At 34.8% G+C, this 25,771-nt stretch overlaps 2 protein-coding genes across 2 annotated transcripts; both read left to right on the top strand.

Moving 5' to 3' along the window:
• Positions 1-195: 195 nt before the first annotated feature.
• LOC145203779 (uncharacterized) lies at positions 196-4,338 on the top strand. The gene is made up of 9 exons (XM_080076090.1): positions 196-449; positions 596-771; positions 846-881; positions 1,001-1,048; positions 1,398-1,430; positions 1,746-1,913; positions 2,531-2,671; positions 3,273-3,465; positions 4,218-4,338. The coding sequence occupies exons 1-9, from the start codon at positions 277-279 to the stop codon at positions 4,336-4,338; spliced, it is 1,089 nt and encodes a 362-aa protein (XP_079932216.1). The 5' UTR covers positions 196-276.
• A 982-nt stretch (positions 4,339-5,320) lies between these two features.
• On the top strand, positions 5,321-25,316 carry LOC145203778 (phospholipid-transporting ATPase ABCA3-like). The gene is made up of 31 exons (XM_080076089.1): positions 5,321-5,377; positions 5,592-5,695; positions 6,339-6,455; positions 6,947-7,064; positions 7,740-7,913; positions 8,406-8,473; positions 8,645-8,758; positions 9,265-9,417; positions 11,342-11,471; positions 12,015-12,169; positions 12,686-12,841; positions 13,011-13,191; positions 13,629-13,711; positions 13,775-13,971; positions 14,383-14,495; positions 14,957-15,057; positions 15,389-15,485; positions 15,548-15,652; positions 15,893-16,021; positions 16,423-16,609; positions 17,182-17,386; positions 17,905-18,118; positions 18,785-18,937; positions 18,993-19,189; positions 20,387-20,512; positions 21,312-21,509; positions 21,857-22,044; positions 22,541-22,711; positions 23,624-23,808; positions 24,484-24,572; positions 25,088-25,316. The coding sequence occupies exons 2-31, from the start codon at positions 5,624-5,626 to the stop codon at positions 25,235-25,237; spliced, it is 4,326 nt and encodes a 1,441-aa protein (XP_079932215.1). The 5' UTR covers positions 5,321-5,377; positions 5,592-5,623; the 3' UTR covers positions 25,238-25,316.
• The last annotated feature ends 455 nt before the right edge of the window (positions 25,317-25,771 follow it).

The raw sequence follows: 25,771 nt of genomic DNA, 5'->3' as shown, positions 1-25,771 counted from the left end.
TTTAAAAAGATAGAGAACTGCAAGAAAAATATAAGTATTGCAGAATTTAGTTGAGTTAAATTTATCCAGTGATAAATTTAAGCACTTTTTCGGAGACAGACCTAATGATCTGTTTCTATATTGCGTTTTTGCGATTTAAAAAAAATATGTATTTATTTTAATTATTCCTGTACTATTTGCTTGACAAACAGGGCTGCTTGACAACTCGCGTTTTGTGGCAGAATCAATTAGAATATGTTTTTGTAATACTGGAAACGTTTCACAAGAACCAGCACAATGGGTGCACTTGACAAGCTTTCATTGTTGATTTGGAAGAACTTTCTGCTTCAAAAACGAAGACCCATTGCAACAGTTATTGAACTGCTTTTGCCCATTTTGTACACAATTATTCTTGTGATAATTCGCGATGCGATTGATGTCACTAACCACACCAATATGACAACATGGAGGTATTAAAATCCTGTTTAATTTATTTAACATGCTAAAAAGGAATGGCTGGTGTACCAATAACTAGCCCTTATTTCCTTATTTTGTGTGAGATTTATAAAAACACAGTATTTTTGTTTCGGTTTATTTGCTATGCTTTTTGTTGCAGTGAATTCACAGTGGATACCTTGCCAGAGTTTTCCATTGGATCATTGCCAGATAATCTGAAATGGAAAATTGCATATGCACCCAATGATGTGGTTTTTTACAACGATGTCATGCAAAGTGTAGAAACAAAACTTAACCAAATTCCGTTGACAAGAGTTGAAAGGCAATGTGGAATAGGTGAGGCTTAGTTGTTTTTAGGAACTATTTTTAGGAGTCACTATTATGTGTTTTACAACCTTTTATTGTTTCAGGCATTCCTTTGTTTCTGCAAGTTATGGAAAACCCTGGTAAATATAAAACCTTGTGCTCATATGTTTGTTGGTGTGGCATGAACATACCTTAAAATAAAACAGGCTGAAAACATTTGTAAACATGTTTTGAAATTTAACCACTGTTTTTTCTGCAGCCAATGCCTTACCACTGTTGAATTCAGCTCCACCAGCAGGTCCTCCAGGTAAGATAATAATAACAAAAATGTAACATATAAGTGTCTGTGTCTGGGGTCGGCAATTCCTGGGAAGCGTGCTAAGTTTGTCACACAAGATGATTTTTCATGGCACACCAACCTATTTGCGTGTTTATATTGAAGTACTAATTTAACCTGTTAACCACACTGCTTGTTTTAGTTTTTTATCATGACATTGTCTTAAAATCCAGTGCATCACTGATAAAAACTACCAACTTTTTTGTGATTAGGTTACACTTGCTTGTGGCAATTTGTTTTTTTTATCGAATTTCAATTGAATTTTGAATGCAGTTTTTGATTTTTCAACTTTTTTATGCTGTTGATTTTTTGTTAGCAGGTCCAATGGGTGGAGGTACAATGAATCCAGCAGGTATATATTATAACATGTAATGTGACATTTTTTTACTGCAATGAGCAAATTATAAATAAATTTACTGGGCCTTGTAGACATAGCACTGTATAGACTAGCATGCTACTTAATAAAAAAATTAACCAAGCCATTTTTATTTTTGGATCAAAAAATTTGTCCGGTTTAGGCACTAGACTAGATTATCCTATGTCCATTAGTTCAAGTCCTACTTATCACAAATTGTTTGTACCTCAAGTTTTGCCTCAATTAGGCAGAGATCCAGATTAATTGAATCTGGTTTAAACGAGGTTTATTTGTTTGTTGATTTGAATGTAGCGCTTGCAGCATACAACTCATTTCCGCGAGCCCTGCAGACCGTAGTAGATGAAATGGCTGCTAAAGCAAATACAACAAGGAATCAAATTTTAATGGTCCCAATTGTAAACAACAACATGGCAAATTTTACTGCTCAACTTGTTGGAACTTACATAACCAAAACATCAAGTTAGTAATACAACGTTTTCATTTTTTTTAAATACTTGTCTCTTTGGGTGGATTTGAGCTGTCTGCTTGATTGCAAAACTGTTGGTTCTTTTTTACTTGATTTTTTCTGGTTTTATTATTAAGTATCGGGGACTTTATTTTAATTCAACCCATCTAGCTTCACTCTGTTGGATCAATGCTGCTTACAATCCAGAATAAGAACCCTGAATCTTGTGCACCAACCACTCAAACATATTATTTGACCGTTGCTGTGTTATGTGGTTATATTTTTTATGATATAATCTTTTTTGGATACTTTAAACAGAGCTAATGGTTTAAAAAAGCTTTTTTGCTTGCTTTAAACTGAGCTGAATTGTGGATTATATTAATTAAATTATCTTTTTGTCATTTTGTTGCATATTATGTGCTGTTTATGTTTAAAACATTTAAGTTAATATCCTGTTAAACCAAAAATGGCAGTTCTAGGCATCTAATACATGACCCTTAGTCAAAATGAAAACTGTCCTGTTAGTGTTACAATTTGGCTATTGTCATATTTTTGGATGTTTAATGGTAGTGTTTTTTTACTTAGTTTTATTTTTAGTCTGAAACCAATAAAATCCTTTTTTTTGTTTCAGTGTGTTTTATGGGGGCTAGTACGCAATATTTGGGGGTTAGTTCCAATGGATCGTCTGGTGGGAGCAGTGGCATGGATATGGATATGGATGTGCCTATAAAGGATTTGCTATCCTTTCTATCGATTGTTCCTAAAGTTTCTCGTAAGTTAATTTTTTGATTAATACTACTGAGTACCTTTTATGCACTTAAATTTACATTTAGTTTATATGCTATTTTTTTCATCTGGTACTGTTCTTTTAGCTAGTGAACACATGTCTAGATCTGTATTGTTATGAGCCTTATGTGTCTCTAATATGATGTCAAACATGAGGCATCAATAATATGAATTTTCTAGTACGCCAGGCCCATTGAAGGCGTAATACCGAATCAAGTCGGTCTCCCAAGCTTTCCCATATGACAAGGCACAGGATGGAAAAATCTAGCCTGCGGTGGGATTCGAACCCACAACAGAAGCTTTCCCGGGAGTCACGCTCTATCAACTGAGCTACACAGGCTCAGTGCTGAGAGGTGAAAGCATCATTGTCTGTCTAGCTGTATGGAAATTCTGGGGAGACGGGCTTAATTCTGTATTACACTTTCAATGGACCTGGCATACTACCATTATTGATGGGTATGCCTTGGTCGCTGGCCTGCATGAACGCTTTAGGGTGGATCTTAGTATGAATGTTTATCTTAGCTTAACAAGTGACAGGGTTTAATTTACATTCCCTTTGTGATAAATATTTTGGTTTTTGTTATTAGTGAAGCCATTTGCCAGTGAGCAAGACTTTTTGGATTTTGCGGACAATGAGACCAACCTCAACACAGTGTTGGCTTGTGCAATTTTTGACGGAGATTTTAGCAACACAAGCATAACAAGTGACAAGCTCAAGTTGACTTTGAGATTTCAAGCTGATCCACTTAATTCACAAAGCAGAAATCCATTTGCTGGAGGGTAATTATACGCCTGGTTCTTGTGCACCTGATCATGTGATTACGTTTATAGGATGCCCTTTATGCTTTGCAACTTGCCGGCGTTTACCTGTTTTCGACTTTGACAACAAAAAATGATCAATGGTTATGGCGGTAGGCGTTAGTCAATCATGGAAATGTCTGTTAAAGCCACAAAAACAGTGAAATAATGTCAAAACATATGACATTTGGGTCTTTTCTTAACCCCAGATAAACATTAAAATGTAGTGAGTAAGTGCTGCAAATTTCAACTTTCGGACTGCAAAAGTGCAGGTGGTTTAATAGAGATTTGAAAATTAACCACCAAATGTCCCAACTTTGTTTGGTAGGGGGCCTGTTTTTTTGCAGTGGTTTCAAGTTAATATACATAATAATTTTGTACACTAGGGAGTCTATGTCCACCAGACACACCAAATTACCTCAGCACGCTTGCAACCAACCAAAAAACCTAGTCTGAAAGCAATCAAAAACCTCTAAATAAAATGGTTATGAATTAACTTTCAATGGTTATGCTAATATCTATGTTTTTTTGCAGTGTTTTTTTTGTTTCATTTAAAAAAAAAAATTTAAATGAAAAATCTGTTTTATAGTGTAATAAACTGGTTTCATTTTTGCAAAGATTAATGATTGAGCAGTGGAAATCATTATAATAAGAATTGGATTCAATATTCTGGATTCAAAATGAAACAGGCTGTTGTTTTTAGTTTTCATTTTATCAAATTTGTTTTTATTTAGGGTCAGTCGATGGGTGACACATCTTTTGTTTCCTTCGTTCCAAGTGACAAGACCACGATCAGACCGAGATCCGACTGGTGGAAGTCCAGGGTATTATAAAGAGGGTAGGTACAGTAAATGATAATTTTGTTTTTATCCTCGTTGGGAAGAACAAACCACAGTTGTTACCAACATGGCCATGATCCCATGAAATTTGAATGCATTTGTATTCAGGTTTTGCCGTCGTAGGTATCCAATTGCATTTTTGTTTTATTTAATAATACATGAATACATTTTGAATAGTTGATGTGATTTACTAGTAAAAGAATGTGCAAAATAAAATGCATGCCTACAATCTTCCGAATTTAAATAAACTTGTTACTAACCTCCACTAACCAGTGCTGGATTAATGGTCTGCTGGCCTGTAGGCACATTTTATAAGTTGCCCGAAAGTCAGGGTTGCCAGCTAAAAAATTAGAATTATCAGTGTTGCCAAATTATTGTCACAAAATGGCACGTGCCTACTTTGCCTAATGGTTAATCCGGCACTGCCACTAACAAAAGAATTGAATAAATTGAACACATAACTACAGTGTTATGAATACAAATCTAATTGCTGTCAGCCTTCTTCAAGTAAGAATACACAAAATAAAATGCAGGAGTACATTTTTGACGAATACAATTTAAATTGTTTGTTGCTTATAAACGAGAAGTATTTGAGAATACATCACCCCTTTTTTTCATCAAATTTGGTCCAAAAAACTTTTAAATTGTTGGTGTCCTCTGACAATGTAACCTGATTTGACAACATTTTTTTTTATATTACGAAACAGCAACATGGAGAACTTTGTGACAGAACGTAAATACAACTGTGGTGTAAGCGGGCAGTATAGGTTGGTTTTAGCACTAAAATGTGTCAGTTTTAGAAAGCATACATCTTGTGTTAATTGGTCAAAACCACCATTTACATAGATTTTATTAAATCAAGCTTATGTTGTTAAACAAAGTTTACATTTTTACCAAAAATTAGCAATTCAGTTTATTTTTTTCAGGTTTCCTTGCTTTGCAGCATGCCATCTACTCTGGTATTGCTTTAACCATTGCTGGAAGCATCTCAGTTCAGCCAACATTTGCTTTGAAGCGCTATCCTTACCCACCCTATGTTGAAGATACCTTTATAAGTATGTAAAGGACATTTTTTTGTATTTTTAGTTTTTTACGCAATGGTCGCTTAACCATTTGAAGGTAAGTATTGTTCAGTACTTTAAAAGGGCTAGATAGCTTTGGATGGGCAATAAGATGATCAAAAATGGCTAAAAAATGCCATTTTAAGGAACCACTGGTTTAAACTGTTTGTTGCTTGTGGCGTAAAAGACATATATGTTGTCTGTGCAGTTGCAATTCAAAGAACCCTTCCACTTGTGATTATGCTCAGCTTTATATACACATCTCTGGTAATAGTGAGAAGCGTTGTACTGGAAAAAGAGTCAAAAATGAAGGTAATATACATTACAACATTGATGTTGTGTTTGTACACCAGTTTTATGGGCAAATTACTACATTATGTTTAGTAACCTGCAGACAGTGCATACTGTTTTGGCCCACATACTGTTTTTGTGCAGCTGGTGACAAGCCATAGGCCGCATCGGCTAGTGTAACCATCTAACGGCTCTCCAGTTGGTTGGGAGCACCTAATATTACTTTAAAAATTGAATCTAAATGTTAAAAGAAAATGTCTTCACCTTTTAGAAAAGTCAATGGTCTTGACCTGCCTCTTTTTTTCATCAAGCCAACTGCAACACTTTGTTTTGCTTTGAATGCTTTTTCTTGGCACATAGGAAAATAAACAATTTTAATTTGTAAAGCCTGAGACCAGTGGTTTGTAACTTGTGGGTTATTACTTTAAGAGGGGTAACTTAACAGTTTGCATGAGGGAAATAACATTCTTATTTTTTAGTTTCATGACCTTATCCTTTTGTTTTGTCATAGTCAGTAATTTTAGTATTTTAAATAAGGGGTACTGAAATTTATCTGGTCGCTCTCTGGGGTAACAATAATAAAAAGCTTAAGATCAGCTTCCCTGAGAGATTGTTCGAACAATAGTTAGAAGCAATGATATAAATATATTTGTTTCCAATCCAGGAATACATGATGATGATGGGTTTATCCAACTGGCTGCACTGGCTAGCTTGGTTTCTCAAATACATCTTGTTCCTATGTGTCTCATGTATCTTTATTGCTGGTTTATGTAAAATTGAGGTAGGTTTTGTAAGTTCCAAATTTATAACTTTCTAGAGTAATTTTTTACTATCAGTAGTCAAGTGTGCTGTTAGATAAGGGCAGAAAGTTTGTCAGATTCTGCTCTTTAAATAATGTGTCTATGGAGTAACGAGGCAATTTTATTTTTTAAACTCCTTATTTTATTTTATTTAAAAAAATTAATAATATTAGATAATGTGTAAAAGTTTACAGTAGGATTTTGTACCATTAGAATGATTCTCGTAAGGAAAAATTCAAATTTAGCAAATTATTTTATTTGCATGCAGTGGTGGAATTACAATTTTTGTCTGCTTGTTCTATCACAAAAGTCCTTTTTTCAGCCGGTTCTGTTAAAAAAAGTTCAGTAACCAATAATGCTAACCAGTTCGCTGCTCTTTTAAATTTCGTGAGACAGTTTTATAGAACCAGTGCGAACCGGCTGAATCATACCACTGCTTGCATGAAAATAGTCTTTACAACATTTTTGACAGACTCCATATGGAAGTGTGCTGACCCATAGTGATGTCACATTGGTGTTTGTGTTCTTGCTGTTGTTCTCAGCATCAAACATCACCCTTAGCTTTTTCATGTCAACCTTTTTTTCCAAAGGTTTGTGAAAATTTGGTATGTTACGGCAGGGGTTGGCAACCTTTTTTGCACTGCGGACCGTTTTTAAACTAAAATTTTGTCGCGGGCCGGTCTAAAAAAAACTACAAACATTTAGCAATAAAAACGCTTAAATTAGTTTATCATCCCCGGGATAGTTGGGCAAAATGTTTTGTAACATTTCACCTAAAAACTATACGGCCCGGTAACGAACTGGTCGTGGACCGGCGGTTGCTGGCCACTGTGTTACAGTATTACAGGCCACGAAAAAACGCCAAGTCAAATAAAAATTTTATTCAAACTTTTATAATACAAACCAAGATTCGGCCACTTTGTATCAGGTAACCCTAAATCAGAGTTGCGAAACCTGCGGCCACGGAGACAAATTTGTTTGTTCATGAAAATGTGTATTTAAAATACATGTAATGATTAAAATGTATGTGAATCCATAAAACATTTTTGCTAGAGTTTTGGCTTTAAATACTGGCCTTAATGCATTTTGTGTAACTGGAAATGTAAGTTACCAGCGCTGTAGCAATACAGGTCAGACTTTTTTTCTGTTAAGTCTGTTAGAAGAAGAAGATCGGCCCAATTAGCTGCACAATGTTGATTCAGTATCAAGCGAACACAAAAGAGTGGACAACCAAAATAACTATTATGTATTATGTACATTTTCAGCTAACGTTGGTGCAGCTGCTGGAGGCGTTCTATATGGACTCACATACATGCCTTACTTGTACATGCAAGACAGTTACGACTCACTGAGCACAACTGTCAAGTTGCTGACCTGTATTCTACCTAACCTTGCAATGGCAAACATGTGCCAACTGATTGCAATGTTTGAAGGAAAAGGTGGGGGAATTTGGGTAATTATGGTAAAAGGTAATTTGTTCATGGTGGCATTGATTCGTCTTTTGTTAGTGCAAGCATAAATGTGTTGTTGCCATACTTCTTAACTTTGTTTCATTTAAAACATAAGTTTAAAACTAGGGCCAAAATTTGGTCTGTTTTTAGTAGTTTTTTGACATGGTAAAAGAAAATATAGCAACACAATTGCACTGGAACAGTGGTGCTCAACCTGTAGTACCCTTGCCACTAGTCAGGGGTTGCCAACCTATTAACTGCCTCGGCGAATTAGCCCTGTTTAGAGCAAAACTTGTTTGCCCAATCATATTGGTGGTACATGATCCGTGAAAGGTTGAGAAACACTGCTCTGGAACAATTTCCAGTGCCAGAAATAGCTGTGTTATGTTTAAATGTTTTTTTGAGGATTGGTGTCTCTATCCAACGTGTATTGATTTTTTTTATAAAGTATTATTTAGAAACTAATGCCATTTTATTCAGGAACTGGCATACAGTGGGGAAATATATATGAAGGCGTCACAGTGAATGATGACTTCACAATATCACAGGTTTATCAGTTTCATTTGTCAAAAAACTAAATACAACACTTTACAGACAATGCAAAAAATTATGCAGATCATTCAATGGCCAAAAAACTGATTGGTTTGCACAAAAAATTTGCTTGACTTTGCAAGACAGCTGAACAAACTTACAGATTTAACATGTCTTTGTGTGTTTAGGTCTTCCTTATGTTCATATTTGATTGTTTCTTCTACATGCTGCTGACAGTGTATATTGAGGGTGTTTTGCCTGGAGAATATGGACTGCCCAAGCCCTGGTACTTTCCATTCATGGTAAGCAGCATTTGTTGCGATTCGCCCAAAACTTAATCTTTTATGCACACAACTTTGGATTGCAAGATACACTTTTCCCATACCTCATACATACCAAACTACCAAACTACACAATACTTACAATCTTAAAAACTAGTATAGTTTTCAAAGCATTTATCTGTTAGTTCTTTTCCAATATGTCTCTCTAGCAATATTACAACCCACGCTTGTAAAACAACACAAATATTTCGTTGTCGTAGCATTACTTTTTGCCTAGTAGCAATATCAACGCATTTCTGTCAAAAGTGTAGCCATTAATTTCACTTAAAGGCACAAATGATTCAAAAGATTTGCCAAAACTGCTCATCAATTGGTTATTCCAAACCCAACCTAGACAATTTTATGCATCACTAGTACTGGTGGAAAAGCACGTCAAATTTATGCCAGATACTGGACTAGCCCATCTTTGTATAGGATTTAATGGTACAAAATTTTTGATTAATGGTCGTAATTGGTGTTGCTTGTAGAAATCTTACTGGACTGGCATGCCTGAGCTTGCAAAGCCAGGTAAATATGAAGACATAGAAATGACAGGCAAACAAGAAAATGAGAAAAATGAGTTTTTGGAAGAGGAACCAGCTGATTTGGCTAAAATTGTGGAGATCAAAAATTTAAGAAAGGTAAATAAATTGACAGCTTGTTTTTAACATGGGAACTACTTGTAAAATTACTAAGTAAACATAATCTATTAAATACAAATTTGCAAAACTTACATTGATGTACTTTGCATAGCAACTTTGAAAAAAATGCTAGTTTGTGAAATTATGAGGCAAGTCTGTTACACCCCAGCCCTATAGACCAGGGGTGGCTAACCCGCGGCTCTTCGTCTGGTTTTATGCGGCTCTTACGTCGTTGTCGAAGTTGGGGCCACTGTGTATATTTTGGTTAGTATGTCGCGATCGGGTACAAAAATTGTTAAATTTAAAGTAAAGCTTTAACAATTTTGCTTTTGAACAAACTTATTATCGGTATGGCCTCAAACCTTGCCTTAAAACTGCAACCTTATGTAGCAAATGGCTTGATTATGATAGCATATATTCAATTGTTGAACAATGAATGGTTGCTCATTGTTACGTACAATGCGAATGAAACACAAAGCAACAGCAATATTTACAACAAATGTGTTTCAAAGTAAATAATGCTTCAATCCGTTGTTTTTCGGGTTATGACGAACGTTATATTTTATGGGCAGTTTTTCTTGGCTTTGAATTGAGCGAGTGTTGGTGGTGAATGCATTAGTGACATCGCAACGAATTTTGTTTCGCCACTTTGCATTTTTGCTAAAATCGGCGCCTAAGTTTGGGGCGCATGCACGTTAGATGAAAATACTGCAAAGTTTTGCTGCAGGGAAAATCTTTTGAGTAAAGAATTTTGTCAAGTTAGCCTTCAAACTGGCAGTGAAAAAAGATTTTAGCAATTCTCCAGACACGAATTTCACTGCACGATTTTTTATAGAACGAGAAAAAATGGGTTTTTTAATTTGTATGTTTTTGTTTGTTGGATTCGTTGAAATGAGAGTTTTGTGTGCGAGACAGTGCAAACCATTTATTGTTGAAAATGACTGGCCCGTGGTCTGTACAAGTCAAATTGTGTCATTATTTTGTTGGTGTGCGAAATTTAGTATAAATCTGGCTAAGCACAGGTTGCTGTGTGTGACATAGTGACGGGGCATTAAACATATGTACTTATGTGTATATTGTGGCTCTTTGTGGTAACACAATAAAAAATATGGCTCTTAGGCTTTGACCGGTTGGCCACCCCTGCTATAGATTATAGGATCCGGATTGACATATTGACCACCTGTTTGGTATAGTCAGCAATGTATTCAGTGTATAAAGGCTTTCATTTTTTTGTGAAGCCTATTTTTTATATTTTTAGTGCATTGATTCCTAACCAGTGTATTTCAGTTGCCCCTTAGAGCAAACTGATAAGTTTCATTTACCCTCTTCAAACTGTAGATCCATTATCATTTATTTTATGGCAAACAACTCAATGAAAATTGCAACTTTCACTTTCTACTGCACAAAGGACCATTGCCAATGATCATCAAAAGAAAGATTATGTCATGACATCACAAATACAATATTTAAACTTACAAGCTATGTTTACTTAAAATACACATTTTACCATGTATTGTACACACCAGTCAGTCTGGTTTAATAAAACATAACTTGACTATTGTGATGCCTAGTCAAAGGTATATTGTGTTATTGTATCTGGTACACCCCTTTGAAGTGCAACACTTAGTAAAAATTATGATGCACCCTGGGGTGTACAATAAAATCTAGTTGAAAAGCAATGTTCTAATGTCCCTAAGTCAGTAGTTCTCAAACTGTGCGTTGTGATGCCCTGGTGCGTCGAACAATAAGTTTCATCATTAACTTTTACTTGCTGGTGCGCCGCAGGACCAGAAAACTTTTCCAGAGGCGTCGCAACAAAAAAGTTTGAGAACCACTGCACTTAGTGAACAATTTTTTTCGCAAATAATTAGGAAGCTTATGCCTTGAATGCAAATTTACTATTCAATCATTGTTTATGTTTTAGGTATTCCATGCAAATGGCAAAACAAAGGTTGCAGTTAACGATTTGTCGCTCAACATGTACGAAGGGCAGATAAATGTTCTACTGGGTCATAATGGTGCTGGAAAAACCACAACCATGTCAATTTTGACAGGTAACAAGTTTGTTTTACCTTTACTCCAAGATTCTAAAGTTAATTGAAAATTTCCCTATTCTGACTCCAGTCTCTTTTAGACTTCACTTTTAGACTCCAATTTATTCAACTAAATTGACTCAATCCAAAAAGTTTATGTTTTTCTTGCATAATTTCCCTTGATAAAATTAACTACAAGTTTCAGTCATTGCACCGGTGATTCTCAAATTGTGTGTCGTGAGAGATTTCCAAGTGTGCCATGAATTATTTCATATTTTTAAAGTACAAACATTTCCTGGAGTCCTAGGACTTTATGACAAAATACTGTTGTGCATAACAACGTTTTAAAGTCATATTTTTGTTATTGGTAATAAATAGCATCCCTACCCACTGCAAAAAGTTGAAAATTGATTCTTTAAACATCATTGTTATGTTTAACCGTGTGCCATGGAAGGAAATTTTAGTTTTTTAATGCGCCGCATGATTAAAAAGTTTAAGAACCACTGTATTACAATATCAACACTTTTGTGGTCAAACAGATTTGTTTATTTTTGTATTGTTCAGGTTTTTTTCCACCAACATCAGGAGAAGCGAATATTCTGGGACACAGCATCATAACTGATATGAGTGGCGTTCGACAATCTCTTGGACTTTGCCCACAGTTTAATATCCTGTTCGATTTACTAACAGTCGATGAACATCTTTATTTCTTCTCACGGGTAAAACCAGATAACATCTAAACAAAATGGTTATCATTTAGGTAAAATATAATGTTCTGGGATCTAGATTGTTTATATTACATGTTTTTTTTTCTATTTAAATATTTTTTTTTCTATTTGAATAAGGTCCTAATGATATCATTTGGATAAAATATATATTTCTGAGTTGTGTATTTTACACATTGTTATTTGAATGTAAAGTTTATTCTATTTGAATAAGCAACTAACATATTTGAGGTAAATTTTTTGTTCTTGGGTTGTTTATATTATTTATTCTATTTCAACAATTGTTTTTATTTGTACGAAACTGATGATATGAGTCAAATATATACATATTCAAGTTGTTTATGTTATGCATTTCCAATTAAATATTTTTTTTATTTGAATAAAAAACTGATGGATGATATGACTTTGATAAACATGTATTCCCAAGTTGCTTAAAGTAATTGACTCTGCTTAAAATAGTTAAGTTGTATGTGCTTTAGGCACAGCTAGCAAAATAACTTGTGTTTGCAGCTTAAAGGTTTGGACAAAGTTGCAGCACAGAAATGTGTAAATGATATGAGGAGTAGTTTGAAGTTGGATGACAAGGCAAAATCACAATCACATACACTGTCTGGTGGAATGAAGCGTAAGCTATGTGTCGGAATTGCACTGTCGGCTGGCTCAAAGGTACAGTATTAGCAATCGTTTTTGTGAGCTTTTTGAATATTTTTCAACACGGTTTTTGCAGTTTTGTCTCATCCCTAATACTTATTAACGATCACCACCCTAAGCTGTATGATTAATATAATGTAATAGATTTCTTAAAATTTTATCAACAATAAAAAAACCTGTTTAGTATGTAATCTTGGATGAACCAACATCCGGGATGGATCCGGCAGCAAGAAGAGCAATCTGGGATGTAATTCAAGAGTATAGGAGCAACTGTTCGATGCTCATTTCAACACATTTCATGGACGAAGCAGATTTACTTGGAGATCGCATCGCTATCATGGCTGATGGAAAAATCAGATGTGCAGGTAATTGGTAAAAAATAGACAAACTAATATGCAACTTTAGGCAAAGTGGTTTAGAACAGTGCTTCCATTTTTTTTTATTTGAAGAAAAAATCTTTTTGCCATATTTTGTTTAAAGTGAAATTGTATTCCGATGTATACATGATGCTTTATTACCAAGTTTGTAGAGCTCAGCTCTTCTAGCAAAAACAATTGCCAGAAGAGCTCTATAAACTTGATATTATGTCTGGCAGCAATAGCTTATATATTGATGCTTTAGTACTTTTAGCAATATTGTGAACATATTTTTAGTGATGCTGTATAAATTATTTCTCTTAATGATTTATTGCCTAAAATGTTGTTACTGATATCACTGTTATAACTACTCTGCAATAGTGAACTACCTTCTATACACGGTACCCAAGACTTATTTTTACCTTGTTTTGTTTTGTTTTTTATAGGGTCATCAGTGTTCCTTAAAAACAAGTTTGGGGTTGGATATCATGCCATTCTTACCAAGACGCAGGAATGTGACACCATGAAAGTATGAAAAAACAAAATACCTGTCAAAAATTATCCATTTTACACCAATATTGATTCTTTGCAGTTGAACGACTTTTTTCACTCTTATGTCCCTGACTCACATCTGGAGAGGACAGCAGGAGGAGAAGTATCCTTCCTTCTTCCATTCCATTCCTCTCCTCAGTTTCCGGAACTGTTCAAGGCATTGGAAGAGCAATCCAAACAACTTGGAATCACAAACTTTGGTGCCACTGTAACAACTTTGGAGGAAGTCTTCCTGAGGTAGAAAAATTGAAGTTACCATGTTGCTTTGTTTTAATTTTGATTGTTTGGTGCTTGCACTAAAATAGACCTCCCAATGCACATTGTGGGGTACCAAATTGTTAGCTATAAAATCCTGATTTTCACTACAAATACAGTTGGAAGCTTGCATTATCTAAAGAAACCACTGGCTTGATTTTCTAGATGTATACATATAAAAAGCTAGATTTTCTGCATAAGTACTAATACACAGAGCATTTTTCTGTGCAAATTAAGATAGAAAAGTAGATTTGTATGCAAACGCAGATAAAAAGCTAGATTTTTTGTACAATTGAAGTTAGAAAACAATATTTTATACTAATGCAGAAATAATGCTCGATTTTTTTCATAAAAAAGCATTAGATAGTTTATAAATTGGTTCTTGCATTGTAGAGTGACAGAAGATGCAGAGACAGCTGTTGAGGCTATAAGCAGGAGAATGTCAGTTCAAATGTCCTCTATTTTACAAGACAATGTTGAAAAACCAAAACAGGGGCATGTAGCAGGTATATCATAGAAAGTATTAAGCATTTGAGCTTGAGTTAATTTCGCTTGGGAAATAAACACATAACGACAAAATTGCATTGAATCAATCACCAAATTAGAAATAGCTGGACAAGGTTCAAACGTTATGCAGCGCTAAGTAGTGGAGGACAAAATAATGACCAAGCATGCTGCAGTTACACTGCCTTAAAAGGGCTTATGCAATAGGAGCTTACCAAAGAGTCAGTTAAGAGCACTGCGGGGAAAAACATAAATGGGAGAAATCGTTGGTGGTGGGTACTAGTTGAGAGGGATAGTTTTGTTTAAAGTCCGTTGAAGGTTTTTTAGTGGTAGGTTGTGCCTTACAAAGGTGTTTATTGAAAACTTTGTGTGGTAAGTTACAAATGCATTTCAATTTTGAGAAACTTAAATAGGAACTTTTTAAATTTAGGAATTAAATACAGTGTAACATTTAAATTGTTAGGTGCTAACATCACTGTGTACAACACTGGATTTATTCTCTGGTGTCAACAGTTCTACGCTCTGGTTGTCAAACATATCTTGCATTCAAGAAGAAACTATAAGGTTTGCAACATAATTTATCATTATTACATTTCCTAAAAAATAAAAATCGCATAAGAGTGCATGTATGCCCAATAAAACAAAAAACCTGTAGTGTGCCAGGCCCATGAAGGCGTTATACTGAATCAAGCCCCTCTCCCAAGCATTCCCATATGGGATGGGACAGGCTAGAAAAATCTAACCTGCAGTGGGATTCGAACCCATGACGGGAGTCTTTCTGGGATGCTCTAAAAAAATGTATTCAGGTGAAATTGATATTTGTGTGAAACAAACTAATACTAAGACGAAACTTTCTCATGTAAAAATATTTTATCTTTAAGGTTGTTTTTTGCAGGTTGCCGTTGCTCAGATATTGGTTCCTGTGGTGTTTGGAATTTTTGCAATACTTCAAGTGAAATTCCCTCCATTTGTTCAAGACAATGTTCCTCTAGGTAAGCACAGGTGGTTCACGTTTATCTAAACTGTTTAAAATATTCATTTTCGTGCTTTTCAGATGTTCACATTGATGCCTATGGAAGCAGTAATGTATTTGTGAGCGCAAATGATGTGTCGGATTTCACCCAACAATTCAGTACATTTTACAAAGAACAGTTTGCAGGTAAGATAAAAAAAACAGTGTTTCATACCGGAATGGATTGTTATACCAGAGATAAATAAATACATTATGGCCAAATTATCACAATGAAAGAACAAAATAAAAAATATGCAACCATTCTTTTGTAACCCTTATTTTTTTTTCCAGTTTGGTATGAAACACAGCAAAAAACATACATGTGTCAACAGCATAAATGTATTGTATAAAATTACCTTTCAATTAATAAAAAATATACATTTATAGACACACCAGCCAAAGTTTCGATGCTCACCGAAGAAGACATGGAAGAATTTCTTTCGAAAAAATTTCAGAGCGAGGGCGGCGATTTCAATTCACAGAATCTTATATCTGCCACATTCACTGGAAACGAAAGTAGGGTTAAAAAAATAAGAGAGATCTTTGTCTTTTTTGTTTGGTCTGTCACTAATGTTAAGTTTGTTTAGTTATTACCAATAATAATGATCTTATTGCTATACTTTAGTTACAATAATAACAAATAGGGTGATTATTTAGGATTAGATAATAAAATAATAGGGTTAAATAATAAAAAGGTTATTATCTGATGCCTACAAAATATTGGCTTTAGTCATTACAATATAAGTGACTTTATTAAATAATATTTTGCAACAATCCATACTAATTTTAATGTAATCCATGGAACTTTTGTATTCTGTGATTTGCATACGTAATTTTGCTTACTGTTTGAGGGCAGCTAACAATCGAGTAAATATGGATAGTTTTTTATCATCTGAAATTTTTTCTTTTTCTTTTAGCCACGAACTCTTATGAAAATGTTGCATGGTTCAACAACCAGGCTTACCATAGTCCCGCTACATCACTGTCATATCTTGATCAAGCCTTCATACGGTTTGTGGCAAACCGATCCGACTTTGCAATGAAACTCATTAACAGTCCACTACCGAGAAAGACCTCAGCTCGTGTACAGGAGGAACTAGTGGGGTAATAAAATGTTTGTTACTTAAGTACATTCTCTTTTACTTTTCTATTGTATATTTGCGGCAAATGTTTGGTTACAAGTATACAATTTGGTACCTGAGACTAGGGATTGGCCAAAACTGCAAATGTTTTGTTTTGTCGAACACCAAGCATCTCACGTTAATGCTCAGTGCATTGTGATGTCACAAACATTTTCAATTATACGCGAGTTTTGTAGCTTTCCGAGGTCTCTTCTATCAGTTGTACTGTCCTTAGAAGTACGTGTTTTTCCCACCATCTTATGCATTTAAAAAACAGTTATTTTTGTTATTGGATACCCTTTCAAACACTAGCTTTATATGTTAGCTGGTGATGAATATGCAAATTAAATGTTCGAGTCAGTTTGTACAACTGCTTGACCGAGCATAAAAAATAGCGATGCTCGGTAGCAAGTACTCTGGTTCTTGCTCAGCTTGGCCCATCCCTAATCATTTGTAACACAATTGCTTCAACTTTTGGGCCAAATGTTTTATCGCTTTAAGTGTTAAATGTGCTCAAAATGTGTTAAAACAAACTGAGTTTCTAATATTTTATAGATCGCTGTCTGGGTTTTCTATTGCATTTAATATTGTCCTGGGATTTTCATTTCTGGCTGCTTCATTTTGTTTGTTCCTGGTCCGTGAGAGGGTGGATCGTTCATCCCTGCTTCAAACATTAGCTGGTGTTGACCCATTTTGCTTCTGGTTCTCAACATTTGTTTGGGATTTTGTAAACTTCATCACACCATGTCTGGTTCTTATGGTAAGTTTCTGGATTTTCTTGTTTACAATTTTTTGTCCTTTTTATCTTTAGATTGTTTTATCTCAGCAATTGTCAAAATGCTAAAGATACTTACATGCATTTACTTTTTATTATTTTTTTAAAAAAATTTATAAATTGTGTATCTATCATCTTTAAATCTTGTGTTGATGTCACTTATGTGAGTTTAAAATGATGTTTTCTTTCCTTATTTGTGTGTATGTTTTTTACTTTAAATTTATCTGATTAAATGTGAGCTAAAATGTCTCAAGGAGTATCATACGGTAAACCTTGGTTAATCTGAACCTGTTTGGACCAAAATATATACCTGGATTAGGCGAAGACCCGGATCAACCGATTTCGATTAGTTACAAGTCTTAACACATTACAAATCATTTGTACCGCAAGTTTTGTCCGAATTAGGCAAAGATCCGGATTAACTGAGGTTTACTGAACATTAAATGGCAAAAAGTTGTTTACATCAAAAGTAAACTACAAAAATTTTTATTTTTATTTTTCAGATTATGTTTGCAGCTTTCACCATTGAGGAGCTAAACGACAATGCTGGAATAGTTTTTCTGCTTTTTATTCTTTATTGCTGGTCGTCTCTCCCTCTAATGTACTCCTTGTCATTCTTGTTTGTCGTTCCATCCACTGCATTAGTCCGACTCACCATCATCAACATGATCACTGGCCTTGCCTCGATCATAGCTGTCAACATTTTGTATTTATTAGGTATGGGAACTGCTGAACTTTTTGCTTATTTAATCAATTATGTGATTTTTTCTGAAAATTTTTGTTATTTTTCCATTTTTTGGGTAAGCAAAAGTACTGTTGATTTGCAGGTTTATGTATTTTTTTCGTTCAACAGGGACTTAGCATTAGAAATATGGTTTAGGTATTTTTGTTTTAACATGTATTGTTTCACTATCAAGGACAGAAGTAATCTATTTTCAGTTTATGCAACCAATTTTATGATTTAATTCATGGTTAAATTTTTTTATTTTTTTATTATTTTTTTATTTGTGGTGAACAAAAATACCGTTGATTTGCAGGTTTATATAATTTTATCTCTTTTAACTGGGACTGAATATAGAAGCACAGTTTAGAGCTTCTTTTACCCTGTATTGATCTACTTGTAAAGAAGTAATCATGAATTGTTCAACAAGTATGCATGGTTGTTCTTCAATTATTTCAATACTGCTGCACTCTTTTACCATTGTTTCCCTAGTTTGTTTGTTTTTATTTTAGTGTATTTTAAATTTTTGCAGCTTTTTCCAATTCTGTGTCTTTAATGCAAAAGTTCTATTTAATCTTTAGTATTAAGGCTGGACCCAAAATACAAATACAATACTGTACTGCAACTTGCATTTTTAAACAATTGCTATTTTCAATTTCCAGGCTTGAACGACATAGCAGAAACATTGAACTGGATTTTCTTATTCCTTCCTCAATATTGCTTGGGTCAAGGATTGGCTGACGTTTACACCAATCATAAGATGGTTAACGTCTGTACCTCAACAGCAGCTATGGAAGAGACATGCAAAACTTCTGGTTGGTGACACTTTCACATCCTTAAGGCTTCAACTGAATATATTTTCCTTTGCAGACATAAACTTCCAGACTGACTATCTTGCATGGGAATCTTATGGGGTCGGAAAATCTGTTACGTTTCTCGGAGTACAGGGTGTAATCTTTTTTATCATCATATTCCTGATAGAATTTGATTATCTCCCTTTGGCATGGAGACTACTCAGCTCTGCCATCAAGTGGCTGTTTTCAAAAGTTGTCCCACGAAATGGCACTGTAAATGTTCTTTTTTTGGTGTGATTATGTAGTATTGTTAAAACTTTAAATTTATAATGTTAAAAAATCAAGTAAAAAATGATTCACCAGGCCTACAATAAAAACTGGTAGCTCTATATGAAATCTTTACAAATCAGGTTTTGTCTGCGCACCAAGATGATAATTAAACAAATAAACAAACAAGATATCCAAGAGCTTTGTGATTTTATAAAGCAGTGGTTCCCAACCTTTTTCGATGAACAATTTAAAACGTTTTCATTCCTTCCAAAAATATTACATAATAGATGCTAAATCATACAAAGATCGTTAAAAAATTGGATCTTTTATCAACTTAAAAGGTTATGTTTCCAGAGATAAATTGTCTATTTACAAACCACGTGTAAAAATTAAAGTAAATTCCTCCCCTCAACCTTAGAATCAATTGATTGAGCAGTATCTGACCCTCTGACAGGCAACATACTTAACGACGATCACTGTTATTGTCCAAGTACAACTCTAATTATGGAAACAGGTTTCCAGAGAAACAGAATCAGTCGTTAAAGGTTTAAGAATATATATTTTCGCCTATTGCCGTTCGAATGCTAGGCGCGTTTCATCCGCGTCTCTGATAAGACTTGATTGGTGCGCGGGTTTGGGCGTCATTGCTTGCCAGACCCATACGCGTACAGTTAGCGCCTTTCCACCTGTGAAGTGGTTTGGGTGTTGGTTTTTAGCCTGTTGATGTTTTATCTTCATTTTATTGTTGCTTTTTTCTCGCTTTTACAGAACTGACGATGCCAATAGGCGAAATATATATTCTTAAACCTTTAACGACTGATTCTGTTTCTCTGGAAACCTGTTTCCATAATTAGAGTTCCTCCCCTCAAGTTTTATAATTCCTTTTTGGCCATTGCCATAAAGCATGAAAGGGAAAAATACATATTTAAACATATAACTGAACTTCACCTGACAAAATATTGGTTGGATACAGTGGTGGGATTCAGCCGGTCCGCACAGGTTCTATAGTACCATCACACGAAATGAGATCAGCCAACCGGTTAGCATTACTGGTTACTGTCAATGGACTTTTTGTAACAGAACCGGCTGAAAAATATGACTTTTGTGACAGAACCGGCTGAAAAAACATTTGAATCCCACCACTGGTTGAATACCAACCCAAAATTTTTAGTAGCAAATAAATTGCAATAGTTAACGCAGGGACCTTTAAGACGAACTTCTGCAGAAGATGATGAAGATGTTGTGAATGAGAAGAAGAGGTTGAATGAAACTCCTTTGGAAGAGCTGATTAAAACTGACCGACTTCTTATACACAATCTGAGAAAGGTAAGGTCCAAAATAATTGAATATTTAGGTTAAAGTTATTTATAAAAAGTTTAGAAGATTATATATCTGGCACACAAATTTGTTGTTTTCAACATAACATAACCATTTCAGTTTTAGAATTGATATCTTTTGGAAAAAACAAACATATAACTATTTCCCAATCTGTAATACAGTATAAAACAGGGGTGGGCAACCTGCGGCCCTTCATTAAAGGTTGTGTGACCCGCAAAGACGCTTGGATTTCAAATGTACTGAAAAACGAGTCCATTCTATTATATATTTTTGAGCAGATTAATGCGCCTGATGTCAGTTTTCTGCGACCTGACAAAATGTGGCTGGAATCAAATGCGAATTATACTTATATTTGAGCATATTTGGTAAGCAACAAAGTAAAATCACCTTGCGTTAGACACAGGTGCGGCCCGCTATCTAATTTTGGCAATTGCATTTGGCCCCACAGCAACAAAGGTTGCCCACCCCTGGTATAAAACCTTTTTAAATCGTTTTTGTCATGCTTCACAAAAAAAACTGATTGCTATCTATTGCGCTTCTCAATTATTATTTTAGGTTGCTGAATTATTTAAAAAAACCAAGGCTTTGGAGATTTAAAACAGAAAATACCTTATGTAAATTCAAAGCATGAAAATGCGGTAAAATAATAATTAGCGTTACAAAATTGCAAAAAAATATTAAGTTACAAAAAATATCCAAGTTAAAACAAGTTTTTGACGATTTTTGGGTCATTTTTTTCAGTATGGTTTCTCATAAGAAGAGAAAATGGACATGAATTTTCTTTCAGGTCTATGAGACAGGTTCAAACAGTTTTGTAGCAGTTGATAATCTGTGTATCGGAATACCGGGAGGGGAGTGCTTTGGATTGCTTGGAATAAATGGGGCAGGAAAAACAACTACTTTTAAAATGCTTTCCGGGGATTACAAGTCAACCAGTGGCACAGCATACCTTGAGGGATTCAACATCAACAAAGACCTAAGAAAGGTGGATTTTATATTTGGGTTACAGCCTGTTCAGTTGAGTTTATTACGCTTGGTGAAAGAACACATAGCGACACTATTGCACTTCAACAATCCACAGGTCTGAAATAGCTGCATTTTTCGGTGAAAATAATTGAGGGCAAAATGGTAGGCAATGACCAAACATGCTGCAGCTACACCATAACCAATTGTGCCATCCACTTTTTTGTGCTACATAAGTTTTAATTTTGTGCAGCTATTTCTGGCTTGTTTGTGCAATTGTGCCGCTATGTGTTTTTTCACCAAGCGAAATAAACTCAATTCCTGCCCTGGATGTAACAGAGTTTTAACTGAGTACTTTTTTTAACGCAGGTGCAACAACGACTTGGTTATTGCCCTCAGTTTGATGGATTAATTGAACAAATGACCGGTGCCGAAACCATTCGAATGTTTGCACGGCTACGTGGTGTGCCAGAAGCCGAAATACCTAACTGTGTTGAAAGCCTTGGAAAGAATCTGCATTTTGCTCAGCATTTGTACAAAAACTGTGGCACATACAGGTATGGTAATATGTACATGCAATCAACTATTCACATATTGTACATATGCTTGTGTATAGTTTTTTAAACCAGCCTTCGAAATGTTATAATATTGAGGTTTTGAGTGGTTAGCGCACTTGCTTTATGCTCACAAGGTTGTTGGTTCTGATCTTAACTCAGCCACTTGCGATTCTCTGAACAAAACACTTAAGCGGTATTGCTTTGATCTGGTATAATCAGGCATGTTGTATTAGGTTTACGTTACCAACCTCTAAATAATCAAACAAAAACTAATGCCACTTGCAAAATGTAGACAGTTTCTTATCAGCATAACCCATTAAACCATTGCCTGCCCAACGAGAATAAAATCAAAAAACAAAAGCAGTTGCTAATTGTTTTGTTGAAGCAACTTTATCTCTTTTTCCTGCTATGAAAACCGAAAGTTCGTTCGTTTCCTGCCAGCTTAAAAGTTTTTAGAGCCACTGACTGATGGCAACGAAATTATAATATTTTGCAGCGGAGGTAACAAGCGCAAACTGGGCACTGCTATTGCACTAGTGGGGAATCCTCCTGTTGTTTTACTGGATGAGCCTAGCACAGGAATGGATCCTGGGGCAAGACGGATGTTGTGGGATGCTCTTGCTGATGTCAGATCTCAGGGTTGCTCCATTGTTATTACTTCACACAGGTGAAAAAAGTGAATATAGTAAACCCCAGTGACATGAATCTTCACCTAATTCAGAGTTATATTGGAGTACGACTGATTTGTAATGTCCGGGATATTAAGTACAAAATATTTGAATCCAGATATCCGAATGTCAGGCTTGTAACAAATGACTTTGATTTTTGCCTGACATGAGCGTAATTTAAGGTTTTTCCTCATTGCAACATATTCCTAAACCCACAGCCACAGGTATGCTCACTGGCACATTATGTAATGTAGCACCATGAGGTCCTGTGTTTACATTCCACGGGGTGTTTTGTCTTAATTGGTCCCAAAATTCCTGTGCTAATTACCCCGCCTTGCACGTAATCAATCGAATATTGCTGCGAGGAAATTGCTGTGACCTAGTCTGCTGTGACGCTTTGCCTCGTGAGACTTCTCTTATACTCACAACGCTTCACAATGACTTGAGATTTTCATGTGCAGAATTTATCACTATTTTTCAAACTTTATTGTGTCCTTTATTGCCTTCTTTTCCTGTTTATTCCTTGTTTAAAAGTATCATATTCAACCGTTTAAATAGATAGGGTCAGCTACTTGTAATGGCCACTAGTGGCTCCAGCTGATCCATTTTTGTTTGCGCCGTTGCAATTTGAATGTACATACGTAACCGATTACTTACTGCGCGTGAACGAAATAAATAAATGAATGAGCAACTTTTTGGCAAATTAATCTGGGTCTACTGTATATCGTTCAATTTTGTTCCAAAAAATACAAGCCTTAAATCTGGCATAATATTGCTGAAAATGAAAAAGGTTGACAGATAGGCCCAAATCAAGTCTTTTTTATTATAAATCCCAGCCTGATTTATTGAATTCTAAACACAAAAAATGACTAAATTTTTTGCCAAAATGGATTCTGTTGCTCATCTTATAGCATGGAAGAATGTGAGGCACTTTGTACTCGACTTGCTATTATGGTAAATGGACAGCTGCGGTGTTTGGGAGGCCCACAACACCTTAAGAATAGATTCGGTCAAGGCTACACTATTGAAATGAAGATGCCTATTTCTGCAACTGATTTTTCAGCACCAACGACTTTTATGAAGCAAAACTTTCCTGGTAATATTAGAATTTTAATATTATTAAAAACTGTTGCTACCAGACATAATGTATTAATGAGTATCGCTTTTCCAGTAGTTTTTATCAGAATTAATCAATGTTTTGACGTCCCATAAAAGATGCCTTCATCAGGATAATTGCATAACATTCAAGACAAATTTCTTATAAAACGACTAAAGTGACAAAACACACCAAAAACAGTGATAACAAGATTGTACAGCTATAAACTTGCACCAACGAAATGATAAAACATAGTTCAATGGTGTAAATTTATTAGAGAGAACCAACTAGTAGTCCCCCAAAAGGCTAAATGGTTAGTGCAATCACCTTGCACTCACAAGTTTGTGGGTTCTAATCCCACATTGACCATGTATGTTACCTTGAGCAAGATACTTTTGTAGCTTGCCCAAAGGAATCTAATTAGTTGACCTAAATCAAATCAGTGATTCAAAAGACAGCCTAAAGGCAACTTATTGTGCAACACATTTAAACATTGCCCACCTACCTACTGCAAATAAAACTGGTACAAACACATAAATGTTTTTTTTGTTTGATTTCTGAAATGTTTACTTATGTTTTGTTTTCAACAGTAACTAGAAATAAGGAACTACTGATGTACATCTGTTTTATAAAATGCATTTGACTAGCAATGTTGAAAAAAAAACTTGTTTTAAGGGTGTGATGTGAAAGATGATCACCAGGGATTGATAACATGCCAAGTGAAACAATACCTACCTGATGGAACTGCTCTTAAGCTGTCCAAGGTTTGCCAGGACAATTCTTAACAGTGGAAACAAACTTATTTGTATTTTTTTATGTTTTTTGAGGAAAACAGGTTCTCAAGATTTCTTGTATCTTTTACTAATTACCTTTAAAAATAATGGCCATGTTAGGAGTTTGTTGCTAGCATGTAAATGCGACATTGCAAAAGCAACAGTGACTATATATTTATGTTTATAATATTGACCAAATTGGTAACTAATTTTTCGATTCTTGTGGCATGCCACAACTCGAGCTTCTGCATGTTAAACTGGGTGTCAGTTATGTTGTAAAAGCAGCAAGTGTTTTCCATCAAAATCAAGATTGTTCAACTTGTTTCTTAAAAGGGAAACTAACTCAATTTTTCAAATCTTATTTTCCTTTTTTTGTGTGGGCATAAATTGTAATATTTTGAATCAAGTGCTATAGCAAAAAGTTAAAATATCGCTTAGATCAAATCATAGCAGTACAATGCCACCTTTTAATTTAAAATGCAATCAATTTTGTTTTATCTATGTAGGTTTTCTACTTGATGGAAAAGTCTAAGTCTGAGGTTGGTGTTATGGAATACACTGTTTCACAAACTACACTAGAACAGGTTTTCCTCAGCTTGGTTCGTTGGCAGAAAGAGGCAGCTGACAATGATGATGCCGATAAAAAAAATGACTGATACAATGTACTAACTTTGAAGTTGTTTCGTGTTAAGTTGACTGCTAATAAATTATTATCGTTTTGTGTTTTCAAGCAAATGGTTTGGAGGCTTACATTTCAGGAGGCAGATGTTAAATTTATTGGCACAAGCTTTCAAAAAAGAAATTACTTGTAAAGAGAGGGTAAAAAATACAAAGTTTGGTTGACTGCATAAACAACTTTTTCTGTGCTTTAAATAAGGACTTTTTTATAAATGGCAAATCAAAAAAGAATTAGTTATATGGTTAGATTACCTTGATTTTGACAAATGCAATTTCAATTTGCCATGCCTCGTCTTTTTATCAACTGGAACATTATCTTAATTATCGATGAGCTACAATTTTGGAATCAATGTAAGATGAAATATCTACATGTAAATTTACATGCTATTTTTGCTTTGAACCAATAAGGTTCAGTACCTCGCAGGTAAAATAAATAATATTGTGTTATTTCCTGGTACACTGGACATTGACAACGTATTTATATAAGCTAAACTCTTCATAAAAAAACGAGA

This window comes from Phallusia mammillata, chromosome 8 (genome assembly GCF_965637545.1).
Source record: "Phallusia mammillata chromosome 8, kaPhaMamm4.hap1.1, whole genome shotgun sequence".
NCBI lineage: Eukaryota > Metazoa > Chordata > Ascidiacea > Phlebobranchia > Ascidiidae > Phallusia > Phallusia mammillata.
Note: the sequence above shows the minus strand (reverse complement) of the source record. Positions and strands in the feature narration are given on the sequence as shown.